This window comes from Pezoporus occidentalis, unplaced genomic scaffold (assembly GCF_034315485.1).
Source record: "Pezoporus occidentalis ecotype Australia unplaced genomic scaffold, CSIRO_AGI_Poc_V1 ctg92, whole genome shotgun sequence".
NCBI classification, from domain to species: Eukaryota; Metazoa; Chordata; class Aves; order Psittaciformes; family Psittacidae; genus Pezoporus; species Pezoporus occidentalis.
Genome location: NW_026916284.1, coordinates 313,872 through 341,126, shown reverse-complemented (window position 1 = coordinate 341,126; position 27,255 = coordinate 313,872). Strand labels below are relative to the sequence as shown.

The following is a 27,255-nucleotide window of genomic DNA, read 5'->3' as shown; positions in this document are numbered from 1 at the left end:
ACTGTAATACCCTCATGATCCAAGGGGATGGCTGGACACCAGCCTAGCATCCATCCCAGTATCCCACAGCTCAGCCCGGTCCTTCTGATGGGGACAAGCAGGGTCATTGTCTCACCCGGGTTGGCGGCAGATGGTGGGGATGTGCCTGGCATTGCCCTGTCCCTGTGATGCTGCTTCCCTGTTGCTCCCCAGCTGGGCACATGCCCCACCAAAGAAGACAAAGAAGCTTTTGCCATCGTCTCTGTGCCGGTGTCTGAGATCCGGGACCTGGACTTTGCCAACGACGCCAGCTCGATGCTGGCCAACGTGGTGGAGAAGATGAACGAAGGTTTCCTCAGCCAGAATGACAGGAGGTAAGAAGCCATTCCCCTGCAGGATGGGGCCGTGCTGGGCTCCTCCAGGGGCTCTCCAGCATCGCTGCAGGATGCGGCCTCTGCCTGGGTCTTGGTGCCAGCGCTGTCTTGCTTTCCTGCTTGCAACCTGAATCCACGCCTGCTTCTCCCCGGAGCCTGGTGAGGAAACCAGATAACGGCGCAGCCCTGCTCAGCCCCTCCTTTGCCGCTAGGAAAACATCAGAGGGGCTGAGAGCTGGCCCCGCGATAGGGGCCGTGGGTTACTCACAGCATTATTTATAGGAGCACCCGCTCCTTGGTGCTTCCTGAGCAAGCACAGATCCCTCATGGGACAGAGTGAGCCGCTTCCGCCCTGCCAGCCCGCCCCTGTGGGTCCCCCAGGGGTGACTAAGGGGGCAGAGGCGTTACATGCAAAATTCCTAGCATGAATCACAAGCTCAGGCCCTGGCATTCACCCTGGCACATCTTAGTTTCCTTAGGAACTATAGGGGCTGTAATCCCTCTTGTTGCAGGGCACCATTAACCTCTACCAGGGAGGGGAGGACCAGCTCTTTGGTCCCCCAAAATGCGCTGGCATTATTGGAGGGACCCAAGTCTGGGCGCAGCCCCCTCAGCCCGCTTGCACCGTGTCCCTGTGCAGGTTCGTGATCCAGCTGCTGGAAGACTTGGTGTTTTTCGTCAGCGACGTCCCCAACAATGGCCAGAACGTGCTGGACATCGTGGTGACCAAACCCAACCGGGAGCGGCAGAAGCTGATGCGGGAGCAGAACATCCTGAAGCAGGTGAGTGGTGCTGGGGTCCTGCATCTGAGCAAGGCTGGGGTCCTGTGGAGATGCCCAGGGCCATGCTGGAGGCCAGGGGCTTGGAAGACCCCATGGAGGAGGTCTCCATCTCGAACCTCAGTGGTGCCCGTCCATCCATAGGGGTGATGGTGTGGAGGGGACACAGCTCTCATCATCTCTGCTTTTGGGCAGATCTTTGGGATCCTGAAAGCTCCTTTCAAGGACAAGGGTGGGGAAGGACCCCTGGTGCGGCTGGAGGAGCTGTCGGACCAGAAGAACGCTCCCTACCAGTACATGTTCCGGCTGTGCTACCGCGTGCTCCGGCATTCCCAGGAGGACTATCGCAAGAACCAGGTACATGGGGGGTGATGGGGGAAGACCCCAGGGGCTGCTGAGGTCTTGGTGGTGGGGCATGGGGACATTGCCAAGCTCCAACACTGAGCCCTGTGCGCTCACCACCTCTCCAGGAGCACATTGCCAAGCAGTTTGGCATGATGCAGTCCCAGATCGGCTACGACATCCTCGCCGAGGACACCATCACGGCCCTGCTGCACAACAACCGCAAGCTGCTGGAGAAGCACATCACCAAGACGGAGGTGGAGACCTTCGTCAGCCTGGTGCGCAAGAACCGCGAGCCACGGTGCGTGTCCCAGGGGGCTGTGTGCTGCCTGATGGGTGGGATGTGCCATGGCCAGAGGTGGAGAGAGCCCCCAGGGAGCCGATTTCACATCGAGCCTTCTGCTCTGCAGGTTTCTGGACTACCTCTCAGACCTGTGTGTGTCCAACCACATCGCCATCCCCGTCACCCAGGAGCTGATCTGCAAGTGCGTGCTGGACTCAAAGAACAGTGACATCCTCATCAAAACAGAGTGAGTAGCCAAGGGCAGAGGTTTCCCACTTTCTGGGTCTGGTGCCTGTCCCTGCCTTGCACCAGTGCCCTGGTAAAACCCCATCACCTCCCTGTCCACGGGAGCATCTCTAGTTTTACCTCTTTTCCGTCCCAGGCTGAGGCCAGTGAAGGAGATGTCCCAGACCCACGAGTACCTGAGCATCGAGTACTCGGAGGAGGAGGTCTGGCTCACCTGGACAGACAAGAACAATGACCACCATGAGAAAAGCATCCGGCAGCTGGCACAGGAGGCCCGGGCTGGCAATGCCCATGATGAGAACGTCCTCAGCTACTACAGGTGATGATCCCGTGGCATCTTCTCTCCACGTGAAGGTGCAAGGCTTGCATGGCCTCACACCCTCTCCCCCTCATCCCTGCACAGGTACCAGCTGAAGCTCTTTGCCCGTATGTGCCTGGATCGCCAGTACCTGGCCATCAAGGAGATCTCCCAGCAGCTGGGTGTGGACCTGATCTTCCTCTGCATGGCAGATGAGATGCTGCCCTTCGATCTCCGGGCATCCTTCTGCCACCTCATGTTGCACGTGCACGTGGACAGGGACCCCCAGGAGCTGGTGATGCCCGTGAAGTTTGCACGGCTCTGGACAGAGATCCCCACAGCCATCACCATCAAAGAGTGAGACACGAGTGGGGCTCACAGCAGCTTTGAGGGACAGGGCAGAGGCCATCCAGTGTAGGGACTGGCTTGGCTTTAGCAGGGACTGGGAGGAGGGCGTTTGTGGGGTGGCTTTGGTAGATCTCAGCCCTTGGAAGGAAGTGGGCTCCATCACAGTTGTGAGCATCACCTCTGGCTGTGACAGCTCAGCAGCTGCCTGCACAGTGTTCCTTCCAGGCAGGCTGTAAGGATCTCACCCAGCTTATCCCCATCGTCTCCATTCACAGCTATGATTCCAACCTCAACGTCTCACGCGACGACAAGAAGAACAAGTTTGCCAGCACCATGGAGTTTGTGGAGGACTACCTCAACAACGTGGTGAGCGAGGCCGTGCCCTTCGCCAACGAGGAGAAGAACAAGCTCACCTTCGAGGTGCGAGTCCCGACGGTGTCACTGGCACAGTGCAGGATGCAACAGGGTTTGGCAATGACTGCCTCTTGACGGGGTGGCCGTGCTGGCATCCCTCTCCTTGGGTTTGTGTCTTCTGCTCAGCCCCGAGCGCGGCGAGGGCTGGAGTTGCCTTGTCCTTCCCCAGGTCGTCAGCCTTGCCCACAACCTCATCTACTTCGGCTTCTACAGCTTCAGTGAGCTGCTGCGCCTGACGCGGACGCTGCTGGGCATCATTGACTGTGTCCAAAACCCCCAGCTGATGATGCAGGCGGTCTACAATGACGAGGTGACGGGTGAGTCCCTGCTCCATAACCAGCCATGGTCCTGCAGGAAGGTGTTTTCCATGGCCTGCCCAGTGCTTTCCAGTTTTGGCTGCCATGGAAGCTCTGCCTGGGTCTGACCTGGGAGACAGGAGGTGTTGAGCCCTCAGCCAGTCCCTCCTACTCATGCTCTGATTAACATCTGCAGCATTTTCCAGTCTAAATGGGTCCTTTTGTTGATCCCTTTCCATCTGCATTAATTCTGCCCATTGCGGCTGCCTCTGCAGGGAAGAATGTGCGGAGGTCGATCCAGGGTGTTGGGCAGATGATGTCCACCATGGTGCTGAGCAGAAAACAGTCCATCTTCAGCCCCCCAAGCCTCAGTGCTGGGTCTGCCCCGGAGCAAGTGGACAGAGGGAGGAGCATTGAGAACGAGAACATTGTGGTGATGGAGACCAAGCTGAAGATCCTGGAGATCTTGCAGGTTGGAGCCGGTGGGGAGGGAGAAGCTTTGTGGACCTGAGGGATGGGGTGGTGTGGGGAAGACATGGTTTTCTGATGCAGAGGACAGCTCTCATGAGCAGGGCACTCACTTTTGCTTTCATCTTCTCCTTTGCTGCTGCCAGTTCATCCTGAATGTGCGGCTGGACTACAGGATTTCCTACCTGCTCTCTGTCTTCAAGAAGGAGTTTGTGGAGGTCTACCCCATGCAGGACAGTGCAGCCGATGGGACAGCTCCAGCCTTTGACTCCACAAGTAACTCTTCCACTTTGCTCTCGGTGCACCTTCAGCTCTGCAAACCCCGCAGGCTTGGGGGATGCAGGCGGTGGAGGTGATGGCTCCAGCAGCTCTCCACCGCTCCTGCAGATGGGATGAGGTGTCCCGTGTCCTTTATGGATGCTCGGAGCAGGGCCCAGGGAGCCTGGTTGGTTCCTGCAGGACTCTGCCATTGCACAGGGATCATGCTGGCCACCCCTTTCACCTCCCTTTCCTCTCCCTTCAGCCGCAGCCATGAACCTGGAGCGGATCGGCGAGCACGCAGAAGCCATGTTCGGTGTGGGGTGAGTCCCTGCCCCTCCGGTGCATAGTTAGCCTGGCCATAGGGCTCTTCCTCTCCTGTCCATACTGCCGAGGCTGAAGGCTGCAGGTGATGAGGAAGATGAGGCTCTAAAGGCTCATGCAGCTCTGCCCATCAGCCCCAAGGGGTGACTGCGTGCTTGCAAGCTCCCATGTGGCTGCTAACACCAAGCACTCTCGTCCTGGCTTCAGGAAGACAAGCAGCATGTTAGAGGTGGATGACGAGGGAGGGAGGATGTTTCTGCGAGTGCTGATCCACCTGACGATGCATGACTACCCACCGCTCATCTCCGGCTCCCTGCAGCTCCTCTTCAAGCACTTCAGCCAGAGGCAGGAGGTCTTGCACACCTTCAAACAGGTAACCCTTATGGGATGCTGCTCTGGAGCACCACTAAGGCCATACACGTGGCTGGGGGTGCAGGACATGGGATGGGTCCTGGCCCCTTTCCTTGGGAGAGGAGGGGAATGGGGTTCATGCCCTGGGAATGTCGCTGCAGGTTCAGCTCCTGATCTCAGCCCAGGATGTTGAGAACTACAAAGTGATCAAGTCAGAGCTGGACAAACTCCGCACGATGGTGGAGAAATCGGAGCTCTGGGTGGACAAGAAGGGCAGCAGCAAAGGGGACAGCACGGTGGAGGGGAACAAGAAGGAGAAGAAGGAGGTGAGAGCCCTGAGCCAGACCCTGGGAACTGGAGGGGAGAGGACTGGGAGGTGGAAGTGCTGCTCACATCAGCCCAAGTCCTAACTCCTCTCAATGGGCCATGGCAGAGGAGGGTCACGGAGGGTCCCATGGGGCGTAGGTTTGCCCCAGGCTTTGGAGAGGTGCAGCGGGACCCTGATGCTGTTTCTGTCCCCTTGCAGCTTGCTGCTGATGAAGAGGTCATTGCTCCGGGAGAGAAGAGCAGTGAGAACTATCAGATAGTCAAAGGGGTGAGTGAGCCCAAGGCATGTCCCCAGGGCTGTCCTGGAGGCATGGCCAGTGGCATCCGCATGGGCTGGCAGGAGTGCATGGACACAAAGGGAAGGGGATTCCAAGCTCAGTGCTGGTGGCCATCTGGATGGGCTCCCAGGCTCAATTCCTCTCTGCCTTGGTCCTTCTCTCCTCAGATCCTGGAGCGGCTGAATAAGATGTGCGGGGTCGGAGAGCAAGTGCGCAAGAAGCAGCAGCGCCTTCTGAAGAACATGGATGCCCACAAAGTGATGCTGGATCTGCTGCAGATCCCTTATGAGAAGGTGGGGGGGGGCACAAGCTGGCTGGTCCTGAAGTGCCCAGGACAAGGAGTTGTGTCCTGCTGGTCAGCCTGATGCTGATGCTCTCCATCCCTCAATGGCTCTGGCTATGTCTCTTCTCTGCCCTCCCTCAGGGTGATGCCAAGATGATGGAGATCCTCAAGTTCACCCACCAGTTCCTGCAGAAGTTTTGTGCTGGCAATCAGGAAAACCAGGCCCTGCTGCACAAACACCTCAACCTGTTCCTGACCCCAGGGGTAAGGAGAGGGACCAAAGGGTGGTCGCAGGCAGCAAATTCAGCATCGCTCCTGGGGCTGGGAGCATGAGATACCAAAGCCAAGAGGAGGTGGTGGGAGAAGATGGAGGTTGTTCCTCGCAACCCCTTGTCCTCACCCTGCTCCCTTGTCCCACAGCTCCTGGAGGCTGAGACAATGCAGCACATCTTCCTCAACAACTACCAGCTCTGCTCGGAGATCAACGAGACGGTGCCGCAGCACTTCATCCACTGCGTGGCCACGCACGGCCGCCACGTGCAGTACCTCGACTTCCTGCACACCATCATCAAGGCTGAGGGCAAGTACGTCAAGAAGTGCCAGGACATGATCATGACCGAGGTGAGCACCTCTCCCCCCAGCCTGTGGGGCATCAGCATGGGGTGAGGCAGGGTCTGGGTGCTGGGAGGTGCACGGTTGGCTTCTTCCTGGAGTAGGAAACATCTCCAGGAGCTTAATGCATGGTCTGAGAGCCAGTAACCAGTCTGGGGTCTCAGAAGCTGTGATTTTGGGTTTTGCTGCAAATGCCTGCTTTTCCTTATAAATGCACCCATCCTTTTGCCCTTCTCTGCTGCTTCTCATCACCCTGTTTTGTGCCTCGTGAGGTTTGTGACCCTCCTTCTCTGGAGCGGTGACCACTGACCCTTCCCTGCAGCTCACCAACGCTGGGGACGATGTGGTGGTCTTCTACAACGACAAGGCTTCCCTGGCTACCCTGCTGGAGATGATGACAGCAGCCAGGGATGGCGTGGAGGAGAACAGCCCGCTCATGTACCACATCTCACTGGTGGACCTGCTGGCTGCCTGCGCCGAGGGCAAGAACGTCTACACAGAGATCAAGTGCACGTCCCTGCTGCCCTTGGAGGACGTGGTGCGGGTGGTGACCCACGAGGACTGCATCACGGAGGTACAGGGCGCCCAGTGAGGAGGTGCCAGTGGCTTTGCACTGGTTGGCTTCTCCTGATGGTGTCCCTGCTCCCTCCCTCCCTCCTCGCAGGTGAAGATGGCCTATGTGAACTTCGTCAATCACTGCTATGTGGACACGGAGGTGGAGATGAAGGAGATCTACACCAGCAACCACATCTGGACTCTCTTTGAGAACTTCACCCTGGACATGGCCCAGGTGCGTGGGGAGCGTTGGGTGGGAGGGACACAGCGGCTGCTGTATTGGGTGGATGGGGAGAGGTTGATGCCGCTGGGGCATGGGCACCAGGGGGACTCGTGTACCTGCCACATGAGGGGATGGGGAGCAGCCAGGGCTCTCTGGTATAGACCCAGGAGCTGTGTCACCAGCCACATCCATCAGCAAGGTCCCAGCAGTGCTCTATGCCAGCAGCACCCAGCCAGGACACTTTGCTCACCCTGGTGCCATCATCATCCTCCCTTCTCCTTACAGATGTGCAAGAAGCGAGAGAAACGCCTGCCAGACCCCACCCTGGAGAAGTACGTGCTGACGGTGGTGCTGGACACCATCAATGCGTTCTTCAGCTCCCCCTTCTCGGAGAACAGCACCTCACTGCAGGTAATAAGGTGCTGCATGGGTAGGACATGGGTGGGGAAGGAAAGCAGCTCATTGAGGCCCTTGAAACAAGGTCTGGCCACACACTGCACTGATAGATACCTGCCTGCTCTCTCCTTCAGACCCACCAGACCATTGTGGTGCAGCTTCTCCAGTCCACCATGAGGCTGCTGGAGTGCCCCTGGCTGCAGCAGCAGCACAAGAGCTCAGTGGAGGCCTGCATCCGCACGCTGGCCATGGTCGGTAAGGAGCCAGAGTGGTCCTGCGTTCCCCATCCACCGAGCAGGAGGATGCAGCACCCTCGGCTGCCTCAGCTCCAGCAGCGAGCAAGAGCCAGCATCCCTCCCGTGGGTCTTGGCAGGGACGGCAGCAGGAGGCTGCCAGCCGGGAATGGGGAGGTTTGGCTCCAGGAATGTGCTACATCTCCAGGCCTGAGCAGGGTGGCTCGGGGATAGCTGGAGCCTGGGCTTGGCTGGGAGATCCCTGCTGATGAAGGGCCTGGAAATAAACCCAGCGTTTATGGTTTTCCTCACCAGGACTTTGCCCTCAGCCTGACTCAGGAGCAGGGCTGTCAGCACTGAGTCACCCTGTGGAAAGGATTGCTCGTGGTTAGCACTGGGTGGGGATTTCCCTCTGTAATCTGAGGCCGGGCGCTTACAGCATCTCCATGCTGGGCTTTCCCAACCAAGAAGTGGAGGTGGTGCCTCTCTCCATCCTACATCTGACCTATGGGCACTGTGGTGCTGCAGCGGGGAGGGATGGATGGATGGAAACACCCCACCCCTCGCTAGGCTGGAGGAGTTCACTCTTACACTGAATCCAAATCTCTGCTGCAAGTGAAGAGCTGGTGAAGAGGTGTCTGGCCCAAGGCAGCGTGTGAGGACGAGATGGGTCATGGCTATCCCCAACCCTGGCTCTGTCTCCCGCAGCCAAGAGCCGCTCCATCGCGCTGCCCATGGACCTGGATGCCCACGTCAGCTCCCTGCTCAACAGCAGCTCCACCAGCACCGTGCAGAGGAACACGTCCAGCTACAAGGCGGCCACACGGAGCTTCCCCCGTGTCTCCACCACCCCCAACCAGTGGGACTACAAGAACATCATAGAGAAGCTGCAGGTATGGGACTGCCGGAGCGGGTCGCGTGGCTCAGTGCATGGTGCTGGCGTTGCCGTGCTCGTGTCTCCTAGGCACGCGTTGGCCCTAAAGGTGTGTGCTGTGACTTGTAGGACATCATCAACGCCCTGGAGGATCGCTTGAAGCCACTGGTGGAGGCCGAGCTCTCTGTCCTGGTGGATGTGCTCCATCGGCCAGAGCTGCTTTTCATGGAGGGGACGGAGGCGTTTCAGCGGTGCGAGAGCGGAGGGTTCCTGTCCAAGTGAGGATGCTTTGGAATTGCTGGGGGTACTGGGGAGGGCTGGAGACCTTCATCCTTTTGGGGGTGTCCATCCCGGTGTGTGCCTGCAGCCTGGAGGGGTGGTGGGGACCCCCATGTCCTTCTCAGCTGTGTGATGGTGGCTCTGTTGTGCCAGGCTGGTGCAGCACACCAAGGACCTCATGGAGACGGAGGAGAAGCTGTGTATCAAGGTGCTGAGGACACTGCAGCAGATGCTGGTGAAGAGGAACAAGTATGGCGAGAGGGTGAGCACTGTGGTCCCGCGGCACGTCCTCAGCCATGCTCCCTGTCAGTGCAGCTTCCAGGGTGCTCAGCCACCTCCTGCTCTGGTGCTGGCCCTGCCGCTGGGACACTTGGGATGTGCGTTTATCTTGGCAGGGCAACCTGCTGCGGAAAATGCTGCTTAACAACTACCTGCAGAACAAGAAATCCAGCTCCAAAGGGGAAATCATGGATGCTGCTGGGGCAGGTGAGTGCCCCTCTCCTGTGCATTCCCTGCCTCTCTGTGCTGCTCGCACACACCTTGAATCCCCAGCTCCCGAGCCAGGGTGGGATCGGGTCTGTAGCTGGTTGCCGTGCCCCCACCTCCATGGGAGTAGAAGATGATGAAGGGATAGGGCTGCGATGCCCCTGGCAGTGATTTAGCTGTGCTTGTTCTCCTGCGCTTCCACAGCATCACATCCATCCGTGTCCTCTCATGCAGGAGGAGACCAGGACTGGTCCGCTATCGCTGCCGTCCAGTGCCGCCTGGACCGAGAAGGGGCCACCAAGTTGGTGGCTGACCTCATCATGAACACCAAGAACGAGAAGATCTTCCAGGAGAGCATCCTGCTTGCCATCCGGCTGCTGGATGGAGGCAACACCGAGATCCAGGTACCGCGCCCTGGGTGCCGCGGTGGGTACCGGTCCCAGCGGTGAGCACCATGGATTGATGCAGGAGCATCGCAGTGCTTGGAAGATGCTCACACGGGGCAGCCACGGCTCTGTGCTGGCCCCTGTGCTTTGCATGTGTTTGGTGGCCGTGCAGAGGAGGAACTGCGGAGATGGGCCTGGTTTTTGAGTTTTCCGGCTCCGTGACTGGCTGGGGAGAAGGGGCAGGTTGTTGCAGGGTGTTTCTGGAGCGGTGCTGATGCCCTCTGCCGGGTACTGCTGCAATGGCTCCGGGCTGCAGCTCTGGGTGATGACTTATGGGTTGGTCGGATTGATTTCTCACAGGGAAGCTGAGAAATTGGCCATGCAGAGAAGCAGTGGGGTTCCAATGCTGGAGCTGCTGTGATTGCTGCTTGCTCTGTCCATAGGGTATAAGGGGAGCACAGCAGCAGGGAACCATCACAATCCAAGAGGACTGTGATGTCCAGGGCTGTTGCATGGAAATAAACCTTATCTCGGATGAGGTCTTCAGTGCTGGAGACCACCAAAGCAGAGGGGCAGGCAGGGGCAGTTTGGAGCCCATGATGGAGACGTGAATGAGTGCCCTCCCTCCTCCAGAAATCCTTTTACAACCTCATGACCAGTGACAAGAAGTCTGAGAAGTTCTTCAAGGTCTTGCATGACCGGATGAAGAAGGCACAGCAGGAGACCAAGTCTACGGTGTCTGTGAACATGAGTGACATCGGGAACAAGCCCCGTGAGGACAAAGATGAGCCTGACCCTGGCACCAAAGGTATGGATGGGGCCACGTCCCCTTGGAGAGCCAGTGTCTGTCTCATTGGATAGCCTGATGCAAACGAGCTTGGGTTGCCCTCTAGGACGAGGAGACACGTTCCTGATGCCCGGCACCCCATCCCGCTACCCGATGGCCATGGGGTTTCGGAAGGGCCATGACACTGGGGAGCAAGGCCAGAACAACGAGATGGGGGTGACAGTCCTGATCATGGAGCCCATCCTGCGATTCCTGCAACTGCTCTGTGAGAACCACAACCGGGACCTGCAGGTTGGTTATGGGGTGCTGGGGATCAGGACATGGGACTGGGGTCTGGGCTCTGCCCCACTTTGGTCCAGGGCGGCACCAGCCACTCTGTGCCTCAGTTTCCCCATCTGCAAAGGCTCCATCCCTAATGGATGACTTCTGGTGGTGTGGAAGGCGCTGTGCATGGCACAGCTGTGTCTGTAGGGCCGAGTGCTGCTCTCAGAGGTCTGGATGTTAACAGGGGCAGCCCCAGCCCATTGAGCTGCAGCTGGAGGGGGTGTCAGGGGAGGGAGCGGGACTGTTCCCCCCCCCCAGATTGGTGCTGCTCAGTCCCATAACCACAGGCTTTGCTCGGCAGAACTTCCTCCGGTGCCAGAACAACAAAACCAACTACAACCTGGTGTGTGAGACCCTGCAGTTCCTGGACATCATGTGTGGCAGCACCACGGGCGGGCTGGGGCTGCTGGGCCTCTACATCAACGAGTACAACGTGGCCCTCATCACCCAGACCCTGGAGACCCTGACCGAGTACTGCCAAGGGCCCTGCCATGAGAACCAGGTCTGTGGGTATCCCTGCGGCTCCGGGTCATTCCCGGCATGCCTGGGGTGTTTCACCACTGATCTGGGATTCCTTAGGGAGGATTTGGGGTGAACGGGTGGGAAAGCAGCAGGGACAGGGGCAGGTTTTGGTTTCAGGATGTGAACAGGAGCAGGACATGGGCAGCAGAGGATGCCGGGGTGCATGGTGATGATGCGGGGTTATGGGCTACTGCTTGGCCAGATAATAGTGATGCAAATGGGGGTTAAATAATTTAGTGGTGCAAACAGGGCCTTTTCCAGGGAGGGAAACGGGGCAGGGTCAGTGCTGTAGGCACGGCACCATCTCAGACCTGGGCAGACTGGCAGCATCCATGGGCTACCACATTGCATTGCTCCTGCAGAGCTGCATCGTGACCCACGAGTCCAATGGGATCGATATCATCACAGCCCTCATCCTAAATGACATCAGCCCCCTTTGCAAGTACCGCATGGACCTGGTCCTGCAGCTGAAGGTAGGCAGAGCCTCGGGGTACATGCATGTGCATCCCTGTGTGGGCAACCTTCAGCAGGGGCTTCTCCTCTGCAGGACAACGCCTCCAAGCTCCTCCTGGCCCTCATGGAGAGCAGACACGACAGCGAGAACGCCGAGCGGATCCTCATCAGCCTCCGCCCGCAGGAACTGGTAAGGGCTGACAGTGAAACACCCCCAGGCTGCTCCCCCATTGCTGGAGCTCTTCTCCCTCGCAGGTCCTGGTGCAGTTTCTGGCTTGAAGCCAGTAAGCATCTCCTCTGCCGTGCTGCTGCTCACTGCCAGCTGCACAAGCATCCTTGCCTAATGGTCTTCCCAGAGCCCTTTGGTGCCAGGGGAGGAAAACGAGGCAAGCCCGTTGTGCCTGTGCTGCCTTCCAGGTGGATGTCATTAAGAAGGCCTATCTGCAGGAGGAGGAGTGTGAGAACGCCGAGGTTTCCCCCCGGGAAGTTGGCCACAACATTTATATCCTGGCGCTGCAGGTACCGAGCTGTGACAGCAGGGCCCATGGGGCTCCCCATGGGGCTCTGGGCTCCCACTCACTGACTGCACGTTTCTCTCTGTCTGTTGACACCTCCTCTGGCCATGCTGGTTCCTTGGGGAGCTGTAGCTGGGAGATGAGCTTTGGCTCCTATCGGAAGCCCTGGGCTCACCGGCTGCCCGCTCCCCTGCGCATCCCATGTCCTGTGCCCGTGTTCACAGCCAGCCCCTGCTCAGCCAGCTATCGCTGTCCCTCTTCCAGCTGTCCCGGCACAACAAGTCCCTGCAGCAGCTCCTGAAGCCGGTGAAGCGAATCCAGGAGGAAGAGGAGGAGGGCATCTCATCCATGGTATGGAAAAGCCTCGGGAATGGAGGCAGAGCCCCTCTGAGCTACCCTGACAGGAGACTGCCAAGAGCCTCCCACCCCTGCTGAGCCACCCTGGGTTGTGTTGGTTAAGATCTGATGGAGTTTGGTATCCCCCAGCAGGACTAAAGGCACACAAACTTAGCAGTGCCCTTGCAGCTGAAGCTGCAAGTCTAAAGGCAGTGCACCAAGCCCTGTCTATGGGGCTCAGCCACGGGGTGACATCCAGCTTGCTGGTGGCACTGGTGGGGTCCTGCTGGCACCCACTTTCTCCCCTTCCCTTCAGAAGAGGAAAGGCTGAGTCCTTTGCTGTCGTTTCTTGCCTATCTACCTTAGATCCCAAATGAGATTCAGCAGTAATATGATTTCCCTGGAGTTTTCTGGGCATTGGTTTGTAATTTGTGGGTTAGCAGCGTTTGGATGTAATTACTGCAGGGAATTGAATGTCTGTCACCTCGGAGAGGGCTCGTGCCCCTTTAGAGAAGCTTTAATTCATTTGCTTTCCCCTGAAACCTCATCAGCTTTGGTAGATTCCAAGGAACACAGCATCGGGGCTGGAGCTGGCTCCTCGGCTGGGGCCACGCTCATCCTCTCTCCTCTCCCACATCCCAGCTCAGCCTAAATAACAAGCAGCTGACGCAGATGCTGAAGTCGTCGGCCCCCGTGCAGGAGGAAGAGGAGGATCCGCTGGCCTATTATGAGAAACACACATCCCAGATTGAGGCAAGGCCCTTTGGCTGTTGGGTTATCGATGTGCATGTGGCTGGTGAGCCCCATGTGTGCTCCGGCTGCCTTGTGCCAGTTGCTTTGCACTGGGAGCCTTCCCATCCCTGTGCCAGCAAAGCAGCAGACGGGGCCTTTGCTCTGCAGAGAGCTGAAGGCGAAGCAGAGGCTGTGAGGAGCTGAGGGAACAAACTGTGCCTGGATCCTTCCTTCTGCCCCCAGCAGCAGCAGGGTGCAGCCAATGCAGCAGCCCCATCCTTGCGTGTTGGCGTGGATCCCCTCGCAGATGGGCCAGGAAGGGTTCACGGTGTCCCAGCTTCCCTCCAGCACAGCCAGGGCTGCCTCTGCTGGGCTCATGTGTTGTGTTATGGACAATATGGGTCCATATTGTAGTGTTATATGTAGAGTTATGGTGTCCCAGCTTCTCTCTGGCACAGCCAGGGCTGCCTCTACTGGGTCCATTTGTTGTGTTATGGACACGATGGGTCCATATTGTAGTGTTATATGTAGTGTTATGGTGTCCCAGCTTCCCTCCAGCACAGCCAGGGCTGCCTCTGCTGGGTCCATGTGTAGTGTTATGGACAATAGGGGTCCATATTGTAGTGTTATGGACAATAGGGGTCCATATTGTAGTGTTATATGTAGTGTTATGGTGTCCCAGCTTCCCTCCAGCACAGCCAGGGCTGCGTCTGCTGGGCCCATGTGTAGTGTTATGGACAATAGGGGTCCATATTGTAGTGTTATATGTAGGGTTATGGTGTCCCAGCTTCTCTCTGGCACAGCCAGGGCTGCCTCTACTGGGTCCATTTGTTGTGTTATGGACACGATGGGTCCATATTGTAGTGTTATATGTAGGGTTATGGTGTCCCAGCTTCCCTCCAGCACAGCCAGGGCTGCGTCTGCTGGGTCCATGTGTAGTGTTATGGACAATAGGGGTCCATATTGTAGTGTTATATGTAGGGTTATGGTGTCCCAGCTTCCCTCCAGCACAGCCAGGGCTGCCTCTGCTGGGTCCATGTGTAGTGTTATGGACGGGTGGCCGGTAGCATTTGGGTCCTGATGCAGTGGGAGGGAAGAGGAGACGGCACAGCAGGGTCTAGGAAAGAGGAAACTGAAGCATGGCAGGAGCAGGACCTGACGCAGCCCCCCCTTGCCCTGCTTCCTGCAGATCGTGCGCCTGGACCGCAGCATGGAGCAGATAATCTTCCCGGTGCCTGGCATCTGCGAGTTCCTCACCAAGGAGACCAAGTACCGGCTCTTCACCACCACGGAGCAGGACGAGCAGGGCAGCAAAGTCAGTGACTTCTTCGACCAGTCGTCCTTCCTGCACAACGAGATGGAATGGCAGAAGAAACTGCGCAGTAAGAGCAAAGCAGAGCTTGCCCTGCGGCTCCCCAGCCAGCGCAGTGCTTCCAATAGCCCCTGCTGTGGAACCGGGGGGCAGCCCCACCTTTGGAAGGGCTGGAAATCACATCTCGGAGCTCCACGTGCTCTGTAGAGCACAACCCACGTGGCAGTGTGCAGGGAGTGGAGGTTCACTGAGATCCCAGGGGTGGATTCCCTCCATGCCTGTTAGCGCAGTTCCTTGGTAGTGTGAAATGCGTCTTGGAGCACATTCCCTGGGATTTCCCCCTGGAAAGCCCTCTCTTCATTTGTGTTCAGTTGCCTTCTCCTAAGCCAGGATCTAGTGGCTGCATATGGGAAATTAAACCTGGTTTTCTGCACCCTGCAGGCCTGGTTAGGTGCTTTCAGGGCCGCATGGAGACAGAAATCCGGGATTAAAATAACAGGAGCTCAATGGAGTCACACTATAAATCCTGTGATGCCTCTAAGGAGGAGCGTAGCAGCTCCGAAAACACTCGCAGGTCCAGTCAAAACTATCTCAGGAATTCAGCAGGAAACAAGTTCCCAGCTTGGATGGGAAATTGTTGGCTGGGTCTCCTGGGAGCGAGCACCAGCATTGAAAACACAAAGGCACTGTTGTTGTGCAGGACGTCAGGGGTGGGAGATGGGGAGGAGGGAGAGGAGGAGAACGGAGCCGAGTTGATTCCAAGGTGCCAGAGCAGGTCAAAGGGCTGAGAAGGCAAGAACCATGAGCAGTACCTCTGTGAAGCTCCTATTCCAGCACACGAGGGAGGTTATGTTCATGTTTGGAAGGATGTGGGGGGCCAGGGTCCCTGCGGCAAAGCCTTTGGGATGGCTGGGAGCACAAAGCCTGGCACAAGGCTGGCTGAGATTGGTGTCTGCCTCCTCTCCCTCCAGGCATGCCGCTGATGTACTGGTTCTCCCGCAGAATGACACTCTGGGGGAGCATTTCCTTCAACCTGGCTGTCTTCATCAACATAATCATTGCTTTCTTCTACCCCTATGTTGAAGCCACTTCCATGGGTAAGTGCCCCAGCAAATGCTGCTCCTCAAGGAGGAAGAGAAAGAGGACCTGCATATGCAGAAGACCGGCCCCCTTACCTGTACTTCCATACCCTCCTTTTGACTCCTAAAGCCCTGAGTTCTTTCTGCTGGAAGGGATTGAGTCAAGATTCCAGTTCCCATCCCTCCCACTGCTTCCTTCTTAGGGAAAAGTCTTTTCCCTGGGCTGTGCTGTCCCATTTGTAAACTGGGGAAGCAATGACAGAGATGTGCCTGCTGCCAGGCAAAGCCTCCCTCATTTACAGCGGTGTTGAGATCTCACATAAAAGATGTTAGAAAAACGTTATCAGTAAGAAAATCTTAATCAATAGCAGTCCTTGCAGTCAAGCATCATTTATCTTTCACCCCTCTGAGCATCAGCACATTGGTTTTCCTGGACAGTTTGGACAGCAGCAGTGTCTCTTTGGCAGCATCTAATCTCATGCCATTTAATTGCTGTCGGTCTTCTCTTCCCAGGAGTGCTGGATTCCCCCCTGATCTCACTGCTCTTCTGGATCCTGATCTGCTTCTCCATCATGGCCTTGTTCACCAAGCGCTATGGGGTCAGGCCGCTCCTCGTGGCACTGATCTTGCGGTCCATCTATTACTTGGGGATTGGACTCACCCTGAACATCCTGGGAGCTCTCAATGTAAGTCCTCCATGCACTGGAAACCCAGCAGAGGACCACAGGAAGCTGTTCTGCATTCGTAACGTGCAGCAAACCCCATTCCATCCCATTTCTGGTTGTCCCCCAGCTGACCAACAAGATTGTGTTCGTGGTGAGCTTCGTGGGCAATCGCGGGACCTTCATCCGTGGCTACAAGGCCATGATCATGGATGTGGAATTCCTTTACCACGTTGGCTACATCGTGACGAGCGTCCTGGGACTCTTTGTGCACGAACTCTTCTACAGCATCCTGGTACAATAAATGCAGATGTCTGGGGCATGGAGGTAGCCCGTCTGCCCCATTAGAATCTAGGCGGTTCCTGTGGGGGTGATAGGTAGCAGCAATGAGTTCACTGTGCTCTAATCTACGTGTAGGCTCATGTTCTGCCTTCTGACAGTATCTATTACTGTCTCCCCTCTGGTCTTTTGCTTTCTAATCTCTGCTGTGCACTTTATCTGGGTCAGCTGGGAGACAACGTGAGCTGGTGAGGGCAGAGGCAGGGTGCATGCATCCTATTCTTGGCTCCCGTGCTGTGCCCAAGTCGCTTCATTCTTCTCCACTTCCCTTCAGTAAGCTGGGAAACTTCAATGCTTTCTATGAGAGTTTGTCAAGGTCTGCTAAGGCATCCGAGAGCTCGGGATGAAAGGGCCGTAGGTAGGCCAGGCATTCCCAAGGAAGCCCCCCATGGCAACTCTTTGCTCCTGGCTCCTTTCAGCTCTTTGACTTGATCTACCGCGAGGAGACCTTGTTTAATGTCATCAAAAGCGTGACGCGGAACGGGCGCTCCATCCTGCTGACGGCCCTCCTGGCTCTCATCCTCGTCTACCTCTTCTCCATCGTCGGCTTCCTGTTCCTGAAGGATGACTTCATCCTGGAGGTGGACCGGCTGCCGGACAGCAAAGCCAAAGGTGGTTCACCCCCTGCCCTCGCTGGCTGCGGTGCTCGGGCTTGAGAGGGGCCAAGCAGAGCACGGGTTCCCCCTTCTGCAGCATCCTCCCCAGTGCACAGCACACATGTGTTTGTGTGCCTGGGTCATGGGTAGCACATGGGTCTGGGCTTGCCGGTGCTGAGCTGGGGACCTTGTGCTGCAGAGAGCAGGGATTTGGGGTTGGGAGTGATTGCAGAGAAGGGGAGGGACAGCTACAAATGACATCTCAGATCTTACTGAAACTTGGGCAAAAGATTCAAAGCCTGGAAAAGACTTGGAAAATATGGAGTGAGGAGCTTTACCAAGGCAAGCTGATGCTCTGACAAAGGCTGTGGCCTCTTTTACTTGCAGATGACCCCTTGGGGATGCAAAGGAACATGGAGACCTTCATGGAGTCATGCAGCAGTGACCAAGTTAGCTGCTCTGCTGTGCCCACTGCCTTGGAAGGTAAGTGAGCTCATTAGGAAGGTTGGCTCTGTTAGTGGCAAAGTAGGTTGTGTCAGCAAGCTCAGAAAATTCCCAGCTTTCCCAAAGTGGAAACAAGCAACCCACTTCTGGCATGTATTAAGCAAGAGGCCCACGAGTTTTGCACTGACCCTGGCACAAAAGATGTTGAAGCAGAACCAATTTAGTCATAAAGAAAGTGGGAGCTTCGGGAGCGCTCAGCCAAACACCTCCACAGCAAGGAGCAAGCTGGAGGCTCGGCTGGTGGGAGATCCACGGCTCCCCTGCATCCCTGCAGCAGGAGTCATGCAGCAGCTCTGGGTTCTTTGCCATGCTCTGGCACTTCAGCCCTCTCGGTGCTCTGAGTCTTTGCTCTCGCTTCCCTCCCCGCTGTCCCAGAAGCAGAGGCGGAGCAGTGGGAACGCGCCTGCGACACGCTGCTCATGTGCATCGTCACGGTGCTGAACCATGGGCTGCGGAACGGCGGCGGCGTCGGGGACATCCTGCGGAAGCCATCCAAGGATGTGAGTTTGGGCAGCACGTGGGAGCCCGGCCTCTGGTTGCATCTGTGCCCTGCACACCCCCATGGAACCTGGGATGCTTCCAGCTCCATCCCCACGCTGTCCTCCAGGGCTGCCTCCTCTTCCCCATCACACCTTCATTCCTTGTCAGCGGGGTACCCTGAAGCACATGGCCTGTGTAACAAGGCAGCATGGTTGGAGTAGCTGGAGGAGATGTGCAATGACACATTTATCCCTTTCATCTATTACAGGAGTCCTTGTTTCCTGCTCGGGTTGTCTACGACCTCCTCTTCTTCTTTATTGTCATTATCATTGTCCTTAACCTCATCTTTGGGGTCATTATTGACACCTTTGCTGATCTGAGGAGTGAGAAGCAAAAGAAGGAAGAGATACTGAAGACAACCTGCTTCATATGTGGTGAGTGCTGGGACCTCAGGGTATAGAAACTGCCCCAAAGCTCTTCCTCCCTTCTAAGGCTGAGCAAAGGGGAGAAGTTTCAGCTGGTTTCTGGTTTCCATTTGGTTCACAGCGAACCGTCAGTGATGGGTCACTGCAGTGTGAGGAGGCTTAAGCAAGGACACAGAGAGGGGAAATTATCTGTCTTGTTCCTCCCCTTCTGTTAATGAGCTAGTAAACTGAAACACCACATTGTGGAGTTCTTGTCGCTGTGTATCTGTGACTCCTGAGACCATCATTTAGCCAGTGGGAAAGGAAAAAGTGCCATATTCCTGAAGAAATAAGATACAGAAAATGTTCTGGAATCCTTCAGTCAGGGGAAGGCATCCAAAAAAAAAGAATACCCCATTAAGTCTGGCTGCCTTTTTTTTAAAGATCCACTGGGTGCATTTTATGCTCTTAGATACATAGGCGGAACACAGCGCTGCTATTACTTTAAGTAGCAGCCTCCTGAATACTCAACTGGGTTATTTCCCCCATTTTGAGTGCTTGTTGTGTGCTAAATGCCAACTAATTATTAAAAGTACTTCTTGAAAGTCACACCTGGGAGAGGATGCAACCATCTGGCTTCCTTTCACATGCGTTTGCTTGCTCACTTCTTACCTTCTCTCCTCCCCATCTCCTCCCATCACGTCCTCCCATCTCACCTGCCTTTCCCAGGGCTCGAAAGGGACAAGTTTGACAACAAGACCGTGTCCTTTGAGGAGCATATTAAATATGAGCACAACATGTGGAACTACTTATACTTCATAGTGCTGGTGCGAGTGAAGAACAAGACAGACTACACAGGGCCAGAGAGTTACGTGGCGCAGATGATAAAGGTACGGCTCCTCTCAGGGCAGCTCTTTCCCTGCTGCAACCTGCCTACCGTGGGGAGTACTTGGGAACAAGGGGCTTGCCAGAGAAAAACAGTTTGAGAAGGAGCTTTTGGAAAGTATTTAGTAACACTCTTGTGCCTTCGTTCTTTCTTAGCTGGTTATTTCCACTTTGCAATCTCAGCCAACAACACGCTGTCTGTTTGATGTTTTGTACTGTGTATTGGAGGATTGAACCAAGGGCAGAACCAAGCAGTAGGGAGTGTGACTTCAAGGTGATTTCAAGGCAAGAAGAGAGGGAAAGGAAATCTAGGGGAAAAAACAACTTCTGAACTTAAGCTCAGAAGGCTGTAAGAGAAAAAACACCTTGAAGTGCACTGTTCATGGAGAATGTGCACAGATAGAGACCAGATGAGCCTTTGAGAACTTCTTTAATCCTTTAGCACAGGCAAGCTTCCTGTGACATGCTATCAGGTCTCTTCCTTCTTCCCCTCCCACTCCCATTCTCACCTTTCCAGAACAAGAACCTTGACTGGTTCCCCCGGATGCGAGCCATATCTCTGGTCAGCAATGAAGGGGAAGGGGAACAGAATGAGATCCGGAATCTTCAAGACAAACTCAATACCACGATGAAGCTGGTGTCCCATCTCACCTCCCAGCTGAACGAGCTGAAGGAACAGGTATGAAACACTTTCAAAAGAGGAACACTTGAGGAACATCTGACTAAAAACCTGCTGCCCTTACTAAAATAGTCACTGACAGCGTGGAACAGGCAAGCACCAGTACAACTTCAGAGACAAAGCAAAGGGTTCCTGCAACCCTTTTGGTGGGGGGGTCAGGGACACTTGGGGCTTTCTGATCCTTAACTTCCTCATCAGCTGGAGTCCAACTCAGGGATTTTTGGCAGAGGCTTAAAGCAGCCTAGGCAGTCCCACACTTGAGCTGTGTCAGTGACCAGAAAGGCAGCCTGGTTCCCTACCTCACCTGTGTCCTTGTTTGAACTCCAGATGACAGAGCAACGGAAGCGCAGACAAAGGATGGGATTTGTGGATGTCCAGAACACCATGAACCACTAAGCCACAGCCGAAGCACTGGCTTCACCCACCGAGGGACTGCGCTATGCATCAGCTACGAGGCTGCTTATTCCTGGCTTCCATGTCTGGCTGTTGCTGTCAGGGAGGGATGGACCATGCCGTTTCCCATAGAGTGCTTGTAAGCAATTCAGGAGCCAGGGACTGACCAGGATTCCTCACAATACCTGGACCCACACGTTACTCTAATGCCCTTGTAGGAGGATAAATTATACAGGACTTTTATCCCTCATTGCAATAACTCTTTATTTTGCAAATGTGGAGGGTTGTATCTTTATCTCCATGCACTGCATTCTGAGGGCCTCCACCTCGGGTGTAGTGCAAGTAGCTGTAGGGCTGCGATATTTAACTTATTCCAAGAGTGGCACTAGTACACGTGGATCTTTGCAAACCAGCCATCATATTTGCTGTACCTGCTCCATGCTCATCCCTCTCCATTTAAAGAATTCTGTTCATCACTGGGGTGCAGTAAAGAGAAGCTGAACTCAAGGAGATGGATTTTGTTAATTTAACTCACCAGATGAGTACCCAAGCTTGTACTAGTGTGAACTAGTCCTTTTTTTCCTTCTGTGGACCAAGAGTATCTGGGCAGTAGTAGTAGGAGAGTGCAGGTTTACAGGAGTTCACTGTGAAGGGGTGTCCTGTGTTTTAGTTTCATCTCTGGTGTAATGTTTTACCTTTTTTTTGTTGTTACTGTTGTTACTTAAGAACTGAAGTGTAAGTTGCCTTAACTAAATTAAATACAAAATCATGTTATAATAAAAACTTAAACATGGTCAAGAAAGCTCCCTTCCTGTGCACTCTGCTATGTAATGGGCTTGTTACGTACAGAGATGCAGAACAGGCCAAGGACCTGAAGCCAAACCCAAGCTGTATTAGCCAAGGTGCTCCACAACCCAGTGCTCTCAGCTCCAGCTGTTAAACATTAACATGTAGTACGATGCTCCAGTCAGAAGAAGAATCCTACCTTGAACACCAGCCCTGTTTTCTGAAGCTTTGGACTGGAGCCTGCTGCAAAGTTTCAAATTCTTTCAGTACTTGCCAGGAAAACACTGTTCAAATACATAAAAAGCACATAAAAAGGAGCAGCTGCTGGTGCTGCCTGGAGCCAAGCAGCGTCCTGGCAGAGCTGTGTTCTAGACACTCATCCTGCCCAAGCCAAGCAGTGCTGCAGGCATCCCAGCTCCAGCCTCTGCCTCCCGAGAATAGACACTGATGCAAGCATTAAAGCTTTAAAAAGGAATTAAAATAGGCCACAGCAACGGACTAATTAATCACAGCTGAAATTTGTTTATGGCCCTATATACCAACATGTCATTAAAACCTATCTTGAACCCTCAGATACGCAGTAACCCACAGAACCTTCTTGTCATGCTGACAGAAAGCTGCACACAGCTACCTTGACTTGCAACACACCCCAGCAGCATCTGATTGAAATCTCAGTTAAGCTCTTGCACCATTCCACTGTCACCATGGTAAACAATCACCCTTGGGCCTCTCCTGTGTCTTCTCAAAAGGAAAAGAAATGTGATGGTTAAAGTATCCCTCCCTCAGTTTCACTATTACCAGAGCTAACACACAGAAACACAAGCATAGCTACGTTTTCACATCTCTACTGTTATCTTCAGAAGCACATTTAAAGCTAACATGGTTGCACCTACTGCCTCTGTGCATCTCCTGGTTGTTCCACTTCTCGTAATACAAAGGATCACCTCTAACACCGCCAAGATCTTTCCTCTGAACTACACTGCTCCAATAAGGTTTCAGCACAATGTGTTAAGCATGGCCTAGATTTTCAGTAAAGAGGGGGCACTAGATATGAAGGGTGTAGGGCTGAACAAAAATGCTGTTGCTAAGAGGAATAAATGGTTTTATTCATCATGGCAACGTACAGTGTTCAGGAATATATACAGTGGAGAATTGGAGCTGGCCTATCACTTGGAGTCCTCCTCAGGTTTCTTGGCATAAAACTTTTCTCGCAGTTTTTTCCACATCCCTTTTTTCATGTCTTCCATCTGTTGCAGAACGTCTGCAAAAGGAGAAAAGAGAGAGCTGGGGAAAGAGGAAGAAAAGCAGAAAAGCAAAGGAATGAAAGCCCTCTTGTAACAGCTCTGCTTTACATGTATTTTCCTTTCCTTGACTTTCATCTTGATGAATTTCTATTTCAGGGCCTGAAGCAAGGTTGTTTTCTCTTCCAACCCATTGTGCAGGGAGTCTCTTATCACTAACAACTAATATTCAGTTTCTACACACTGCAAAGTTAGGAACTGGAGCAGAACAAAGCTGCACTAGCTTCCTGCACTGCACCTACTTAATAAGTGATCTGCCTGAGAGTATTTCTGCCTCATGGTACCCTGTTTTCTCTCAAAGTCTAATACAAAAAAACACTGAAGAGAACTTGAACATGGTGAAACAGAAGCCAAGCTACATTTTGGAATGACACAGTGAACATGCCTACCTTTCACACAGCTCCTGCAATCTGATGTCAAAGAGCCCTTGCAAACTCTTTGTTGTTCCTGCCCAGTAAAAACTACAATTGACTTTTCACCCTGACAGATTACTGAAGATCTCCTCAATTACTCCTGAACTTACTCCTCATTAAACATCCTAATATACTTGCATACAGTCCCATTCTGCCCTTTAGTCACAGGTGTTCAGTAGGAGTGAGCACTACAAAGACTAGAATGCACTTTATCTCCTGCACTGACTTATTCTCAGATCAAGCATAGTGTCAGTACCTGTTGCTAGTATCATCTTGCAATCTTCTACTGTCACTCCTGTGAAGTTTGTGTCTTTCAGGCGTGGATACTGCACAAGGAGCAAGTAGGTGAGAGAAGGAGAGAGAAAGAAAAGGATGTTACTTGTAGTGCATTAAAAGAGGTTAAAAAAAGTCACCATAGGGTACAATCTGAGCTCAGTGTCAGTCGAGCTCTAGGAATTCTGTTCATCCATACCAAGAATGGTCCATACATGCCACAGAGGCCAAGATGTCTGCAGCCTTCCTGGAGTGACCGAAGGCACCAGGTCGTGCTGCATACACCCAACTGCTCATTTGTCTGACATTCCCAGAAATCCTGCTGGGATGAGGCAGCCAATGCCAGAGGAGTGTGGTGATTCATCCCCTAAGAGAGGAATGATGGCTAATGCCAAAGCTCACCTTATTTTTGTAGTAGTTGGTGTGGATTCTGACTAAGCTCTCATACATTTGGTCGCAGTTCTCAGGGTCAGCAATCTGGAAAGGCATAAAAGTATTACATGAGTGTTACTTTAAACCTCCATAGCAAAACCCACCTCGTTTCAAGACTTGTAAGAAGGACAGTCAAGGAGCGCCTTTGGTGACTTCCCAGTGCAATGTAGGAGGCTGGCAACCCCTACTCTGCTGCTCCAGAATGCAGATTGTTTCCTTTCCCCTCTACTTCTCACCAGGTTGGTGAATAAAGAGGCGTGTGGTTTCCAGAATGAACCTTAAACTCTGCTCAAAAAGGTTTGACAGATCAACCCTGAATACACAGTTAATGAGAATACTGCTGGGCAGCTTTCTCGCATCTATAGTGCTGTGAAATCTGCAAGACTCCTTGCTCAAAGGCCAGTTTTGCCTCCTGTTTGATTCTAAAGCATCAACTAGAATCATGTACCAGGATGGAAGGTAGAAAATCCCGGCGCAGGCTAAAACTACTTATAACTGATTAGGGAAAAGCAGCATGAAAGACACTGCACAGCTTGTGAAGGGTAAATGGATTTCTATTTTGGTCTAGTAGGTTGGAAAGATCTTGCTAATAACTAAACCTCTGCCAGGTGCCTCTGCCTTGCAGAGCCATCGAATTAGCAGTATGGCTGGCACGTCAGCTTGGTTTTCTGCTTTACAGTGGGGGCCAACTTGACCAGAACACTGCACTGCTGCCCAGTGACATCAAACATAAATGATTCAAGCAGATACATGAGCAGGAATAGCATCGACAGAAGCACGTCAGGATAAAATGACAAGGCTCGTCTGTCCTTGAGACACTGACTCAGGTTCAGCTCAGGGCCTCCTCTGCACAAGCTATGCGACTAAAGCAAGGCTCTCCTTATTCAGTAGGGAAAGGCTGCTGCAGGAGAGAGGATACATGGACAGACAGGCAAGAGTAAGCACCATCACAACGCAGATCATCCTCAGCTTAACCTATCTTGCACTTACATCTCAAATGACCCTGCTAATGTTTTAGTAATGATAGCAGCAACAGCTATTAAATGAGCAGCAGAAACAGCATTCCCCCACCCTGTACAATCAGCAAATCTTATTCCACATGAATAAACCAGACATTACCCTGATTAAGTATCCTTTATGGTTTCAGTTCTTCTCTCAGACATTCCTCCTGCTGTCTGCCAGCACATTTCCTTAGCTATATTAAGCGTTTATACATACAAATAGACATCAGTGCTGCAGGCATCAATTTAGATTTTCAAGATGAGTGGCAGCTTTGGAACCTTTTAGCCAATTGGTGCAGCACATTCAGCTGTCCTGAGCACATAGGAAAGCAATAAGCACTCTCCAAAATGTCTGCTGCAGACTATTCTGGTGACCGAGAGAGAATTAGGTACCTATAATGGTCCCTTGAAGTAGAAAACACGTATCTGGAATGTCTTTATGCTGAGAAAAGGCACTTTTACACTCCACAGCAACACCTGCATGCCTCTAAAGGTCTGCAGCCCAAGTCAAGCATCGACTTGTCTGATTTATTTCAGCACCAAAGCCTAAACTCCAATACAATTACACTGTAGCTGGAATCCAATTTTACAACTCCTGCATCCTAACAATGCCAGGCAGCGCCGCAGTTCACTATGTACTCACACCGCACCGCACTAGCATCATGGTGAGCAGAACACACAACTCAATTCCAGCACAAAGGCACAGTGCTTTTTTCCCCAATGCCACAAGCACAGGAAAAGGGTTCCCCAAAGCACACAGTGCACATGGGGCAAGAACTGGGTACAGATCACAGCTTCCCCTAAGCGAGGGGCCTGTTGGAGCGAGCGCAGAGGAGGCCACGGAGCTGCTGCGAGGGCTGGAGCAGTTCTGCTCTGGAGCCAGGCTGAGAGAGCTGGGCTGGGGCAGCCTGGAGAAGGCTCCTGAAGGGGAGACCTGAGAGCAGCTCCAGTGCCTGAAGGGGCTGCAGGAAAGCTGGAGAGGGGCTTGGGACAAGGGATGTAGGGACAGGCCAAGGGGAATGGCTTTAACCTGCCAGAGGGGAGACTGAGATGAGCTCTTAGGCAGAAGCTCTTCCCTGTGAGGGTGCTGAGGCGCTGGCACAGGGTGCCCAGAGAAGCTGTGGCTGCCCCATCCCTGGCAGTGTTCAAGGCCAGGTTGGACACAGGGGCTCGGAGCAAGCTGCTCTATGGAAGGGGTCCCTGCATGGACCTGGAGGAGCTTTGAGCTCCCTTCACCCTCCCCGTGCCTCCCAGCTCCCGTTCAACCGCGCGGGTCAGAAGCGCCTGCGCGGCCCAGGCCCCGCCTCGCCCCCCCCGCACCCCGGAGGAGGCCTCCTCCGCCGCCGCCGCCCTCACGTGCGTGTTCTCGCCGTCGCGGAAGGCCTGCGCCACGCGCTGCCGCAGGAACGCGCCCAGGTCCCGCTGCCGCTTCGTGTCCTCCACCGGCCACTCCTCGCACAGCCTCAGGAACCGCCGGTACCGGCTGGCGGCCATCGCGCCTCACGTGGCCTACGGCGGCCGAGAGCGGCCCGGCGGCGGGCGCGCAGGCGCAGCGCGGCGGTGAGAACGGGCGCGGATGGGACGGGTGATAACTACGGTGGGGGAACGGGACGGGACGGGACAGGACAGCGGCGGGCTCGGGGTGCCCATTGCGCTGCTCCCCGGGCCCGCAGCTCCGCGTGTCCGGAGGCACCGGGCGCAGCCTGGCTTCGGGCTGGCCCTCGGGGGCGGCGGCGGGACCCCGCTCCAGCCGTAGGGAGCAGGCCGGGACGGCGCTTGGTGATGTAAAGGGGGGAGCGGGAGGCCTCCTGTCGCTGCTGGAGCAGCAGGTGGGATCATAGGATCCCGGACTGGTTTGGGTTGAAGGGACCTTAAAGCTCCTCCAGCCCCAACCCCTGCCACGGGCAGGGACCCCTTCCATAGAGCAGCTTGCTCCAAGCCCCTGTGTCCAACCTGGCCTTGAGCACTGCCAGGGATGGGGCAGCCACAGCTTCTCTGGGCACCCTGTGCCAGCGCCTCAGCACCCTCACAGGGAAGAGCTTCCTTATCTCCAACCTAAATCTCCCCTGTTGAAGTTTTACCTCATTACCCCTTGTCCTACCTCAATTGCTGTGTTCTTTCCAGGAGCCAAAGCAGGGGTTTTGCCCCACTGACCCCAGGTCTGGCTGCTGGTGTCATGCTCGGACCCTGCTTCATCCTTCCCCACTCCCAGACTTGATGTCCCTTTGCGTGAATCCAGCAAGAGGCTCAGAGCATGCAGATGCTGAGGTGGGTCTGGCTAAACGCCATCAGCAAAGCTGTGACCAGCCTCACTTAGCACTGATAGCAGCCCACATTGATAACTCAACCCTTTTG

The 27,255-nt window shown here is 54.6% G+C and overlaps 3 protein-coding genes across 3 annotated transcripts in view; 1 reads left to right on the top strand and 2 right to left on the bottom strand.

The window, feature by feature from the left end:
* BAK1 (BCL2 antagonist/killer 1) overlaps positions 1–3,197 on the bottom strand; it is a 48,457-nt gene extending 45,260 nt beyond the window's left edge. Inside the window, exon 1 of the mRNA XM_062605560.1 lies at positions 3,192–3,197. The gene's annotated coding sequence lies outside the window, so the exon portion shown is untranslated. The remainder of the gene's footprint in view (positions 1–3,191) is intronic.
* ITPR3 (inositol 1,4,5-trisphosphate receptor type 3) overlaps positions 1–21,496 on the top strand; it is a 36,824-nt gene extending 15,328 nt beyond the window's left edge. The window contains exons 13-58 of the mRNA XM_062605592.1: positions 193–353; positions 994–1,135; positions 1,328–1,489; positions 1,603–1,775; positions 1,885–2,004; positions 2,140–2,322; positions 2,407–2,658; positions 2,925–3,069; positions 3,233–3,380; positions 3,635–3,831; positions 3,974–4,103; positions 4,351–4,408; positions 4,617–4,782; positions 4,922–5,086; positions 5,287–5,355; positions 5,533–5,658; positions 5,790–5,912; positions 6,069–6,269; positions 6,583–6,834; positions 6,925–7,050; positions 7,324–7,449; positions 7,569–7,689; positions 8,376–8,560; positions 8,671–8,819; positions 8,974–9,082; positions 9,216–9,306; positions 9,541–9,710; positions 10,326–10,500; positions 10,586–10,770; positions 11,105–11,305; positions 11,688–11,798; positions 11,873–11,968; positions 12,196–12,297; positions 12,558–12,644; positions 13,272–13,382; positions 14,551–14,743; positions 15,645–15,770; positions 16,266–16,438; positions 16,545–16,709; positions 17,173–17,365; positions 17,737–17,832; positions 18,229–18,353; positions 18,602–18,767; positions 19,467–19,627; positions 20,140–20,301; positions 20,629–21,496. Of these exons, the coding sequence (XP_062461576.1) occupies positions 193–353; positions 994–1,135; positions 1,328–1,489; positions 1,603–1,775; positions 1,885–2,004; positions 2,140–2,322; positions 2,407–2,658; positions 2,925–3,069; positions 3,233–3,380; positions 3,635–3,831; positions 3,974–4,103; positions 4,351–4,408; positions 4,617–4,782; positions 4,922–5,086; positions 5,287–5,355; positions 5,533–5,658; positions 5,790–5,912; positions 6,069–6,269; positions 6,583–6,834; positions 6,925–7,050; positions 7,324–7,449; positions 7,569–7,689; positions 8,376–8,560; positions 8,671–8,819; positions 8,974–9,082; positions 9,216–9,306; positions 9,541–9,710; positions 10,326–10,500; positions 10,586–10,770; positions 11,105–11,305; positions 11,688–11,798; positions 11,873–11,968; positions 12,196–12,297; positions 12,558–12,644; positions 13,272–13,382; positions 14,551–14,743; positions 15,645–15,770; positions 16,266–16,438; positions 16,545–16,709; positions 17,173–17,365; positions 17,737–17,832; positions 18,229–18,353; positions 18,602–18,767; positions 19,467–19,627; positions 20,140–20,301; positions 20,629–20,697 (6,747 nt within the window). The 3' untranslated portion in view covers positions 20,698–21,496. The remainder of the gene's footprint in view (positions 1–192; positions 354–993; positions 1,136–1,327; positions 1,490–1,602; positions 1,776–1,884; positions 2,005–2,139; positions 2,323–2,406; positions 2,659–2,924; positions 3,070–3,232; positions 3,381–3,634; positions 3,832–3,973; positions 4,104–4,350; positions 4,409–4,616; positions 4,783–4,921; positions 5,087–5,286; positions 5,356–5,532; positions 5,659–5,789; positions 5,913–6,068; positions 6,270–6,582; positions 6,835–6,924; positions 7,051–7,323; positions 7,450–7,568; positions 7,690–8,375; positions 8,561–8,670; positions 8,820–8,973; positions 9,083–9,215; positions 9,307–9,540; positions 9,711–10,325; positions 10,501–10,585; positions 10,771–11,104; positions 11,306–11,687; positions 11,799–11,872; positions 11,969–12,195; positions 12,298–12,557; positions 12,645–13,271; positions 13,383–14,550; positions 14,744–15,644; positions 15,771–16,265; positions 16,439–16,544; positions 16,710–17,172; positions 17,366–17,736; positions 17,833–18,228; positions 18,354–18,601; positions 18,768–19,466; positions 19,628–20,139; positions 20,302–20,628) is intronic.
* Positions 21,497–22,565: 1,069 nt separating this feature from the next.
* Positions 22,566–26,440, bottom strand: LOC134157036 (ubiquinol-cytochrome c reductase complex assembly factor 2). The gene is made up of 4 exons (XM_062605580.1): positions 26,257–26,440; positions 23,870–23,944; positions 23,451–23,520; positions 22,566–22,741 (listed from the first exon to the last, which is right to left on the bottom strand). Exons 1-4 carry the CDS (start codon positions 26,392–26,394, stop codon positions 22,647–22,649), a joined length of 378 nt encoding a protein of 125 aa, XP_062461564.1. The 5' UTR covers positions 26,395–26,440; the 3' UTR covers positions 22,566–22,646.
* Positions 26,441–27,255: the final 815 nt, after the last annotated feature.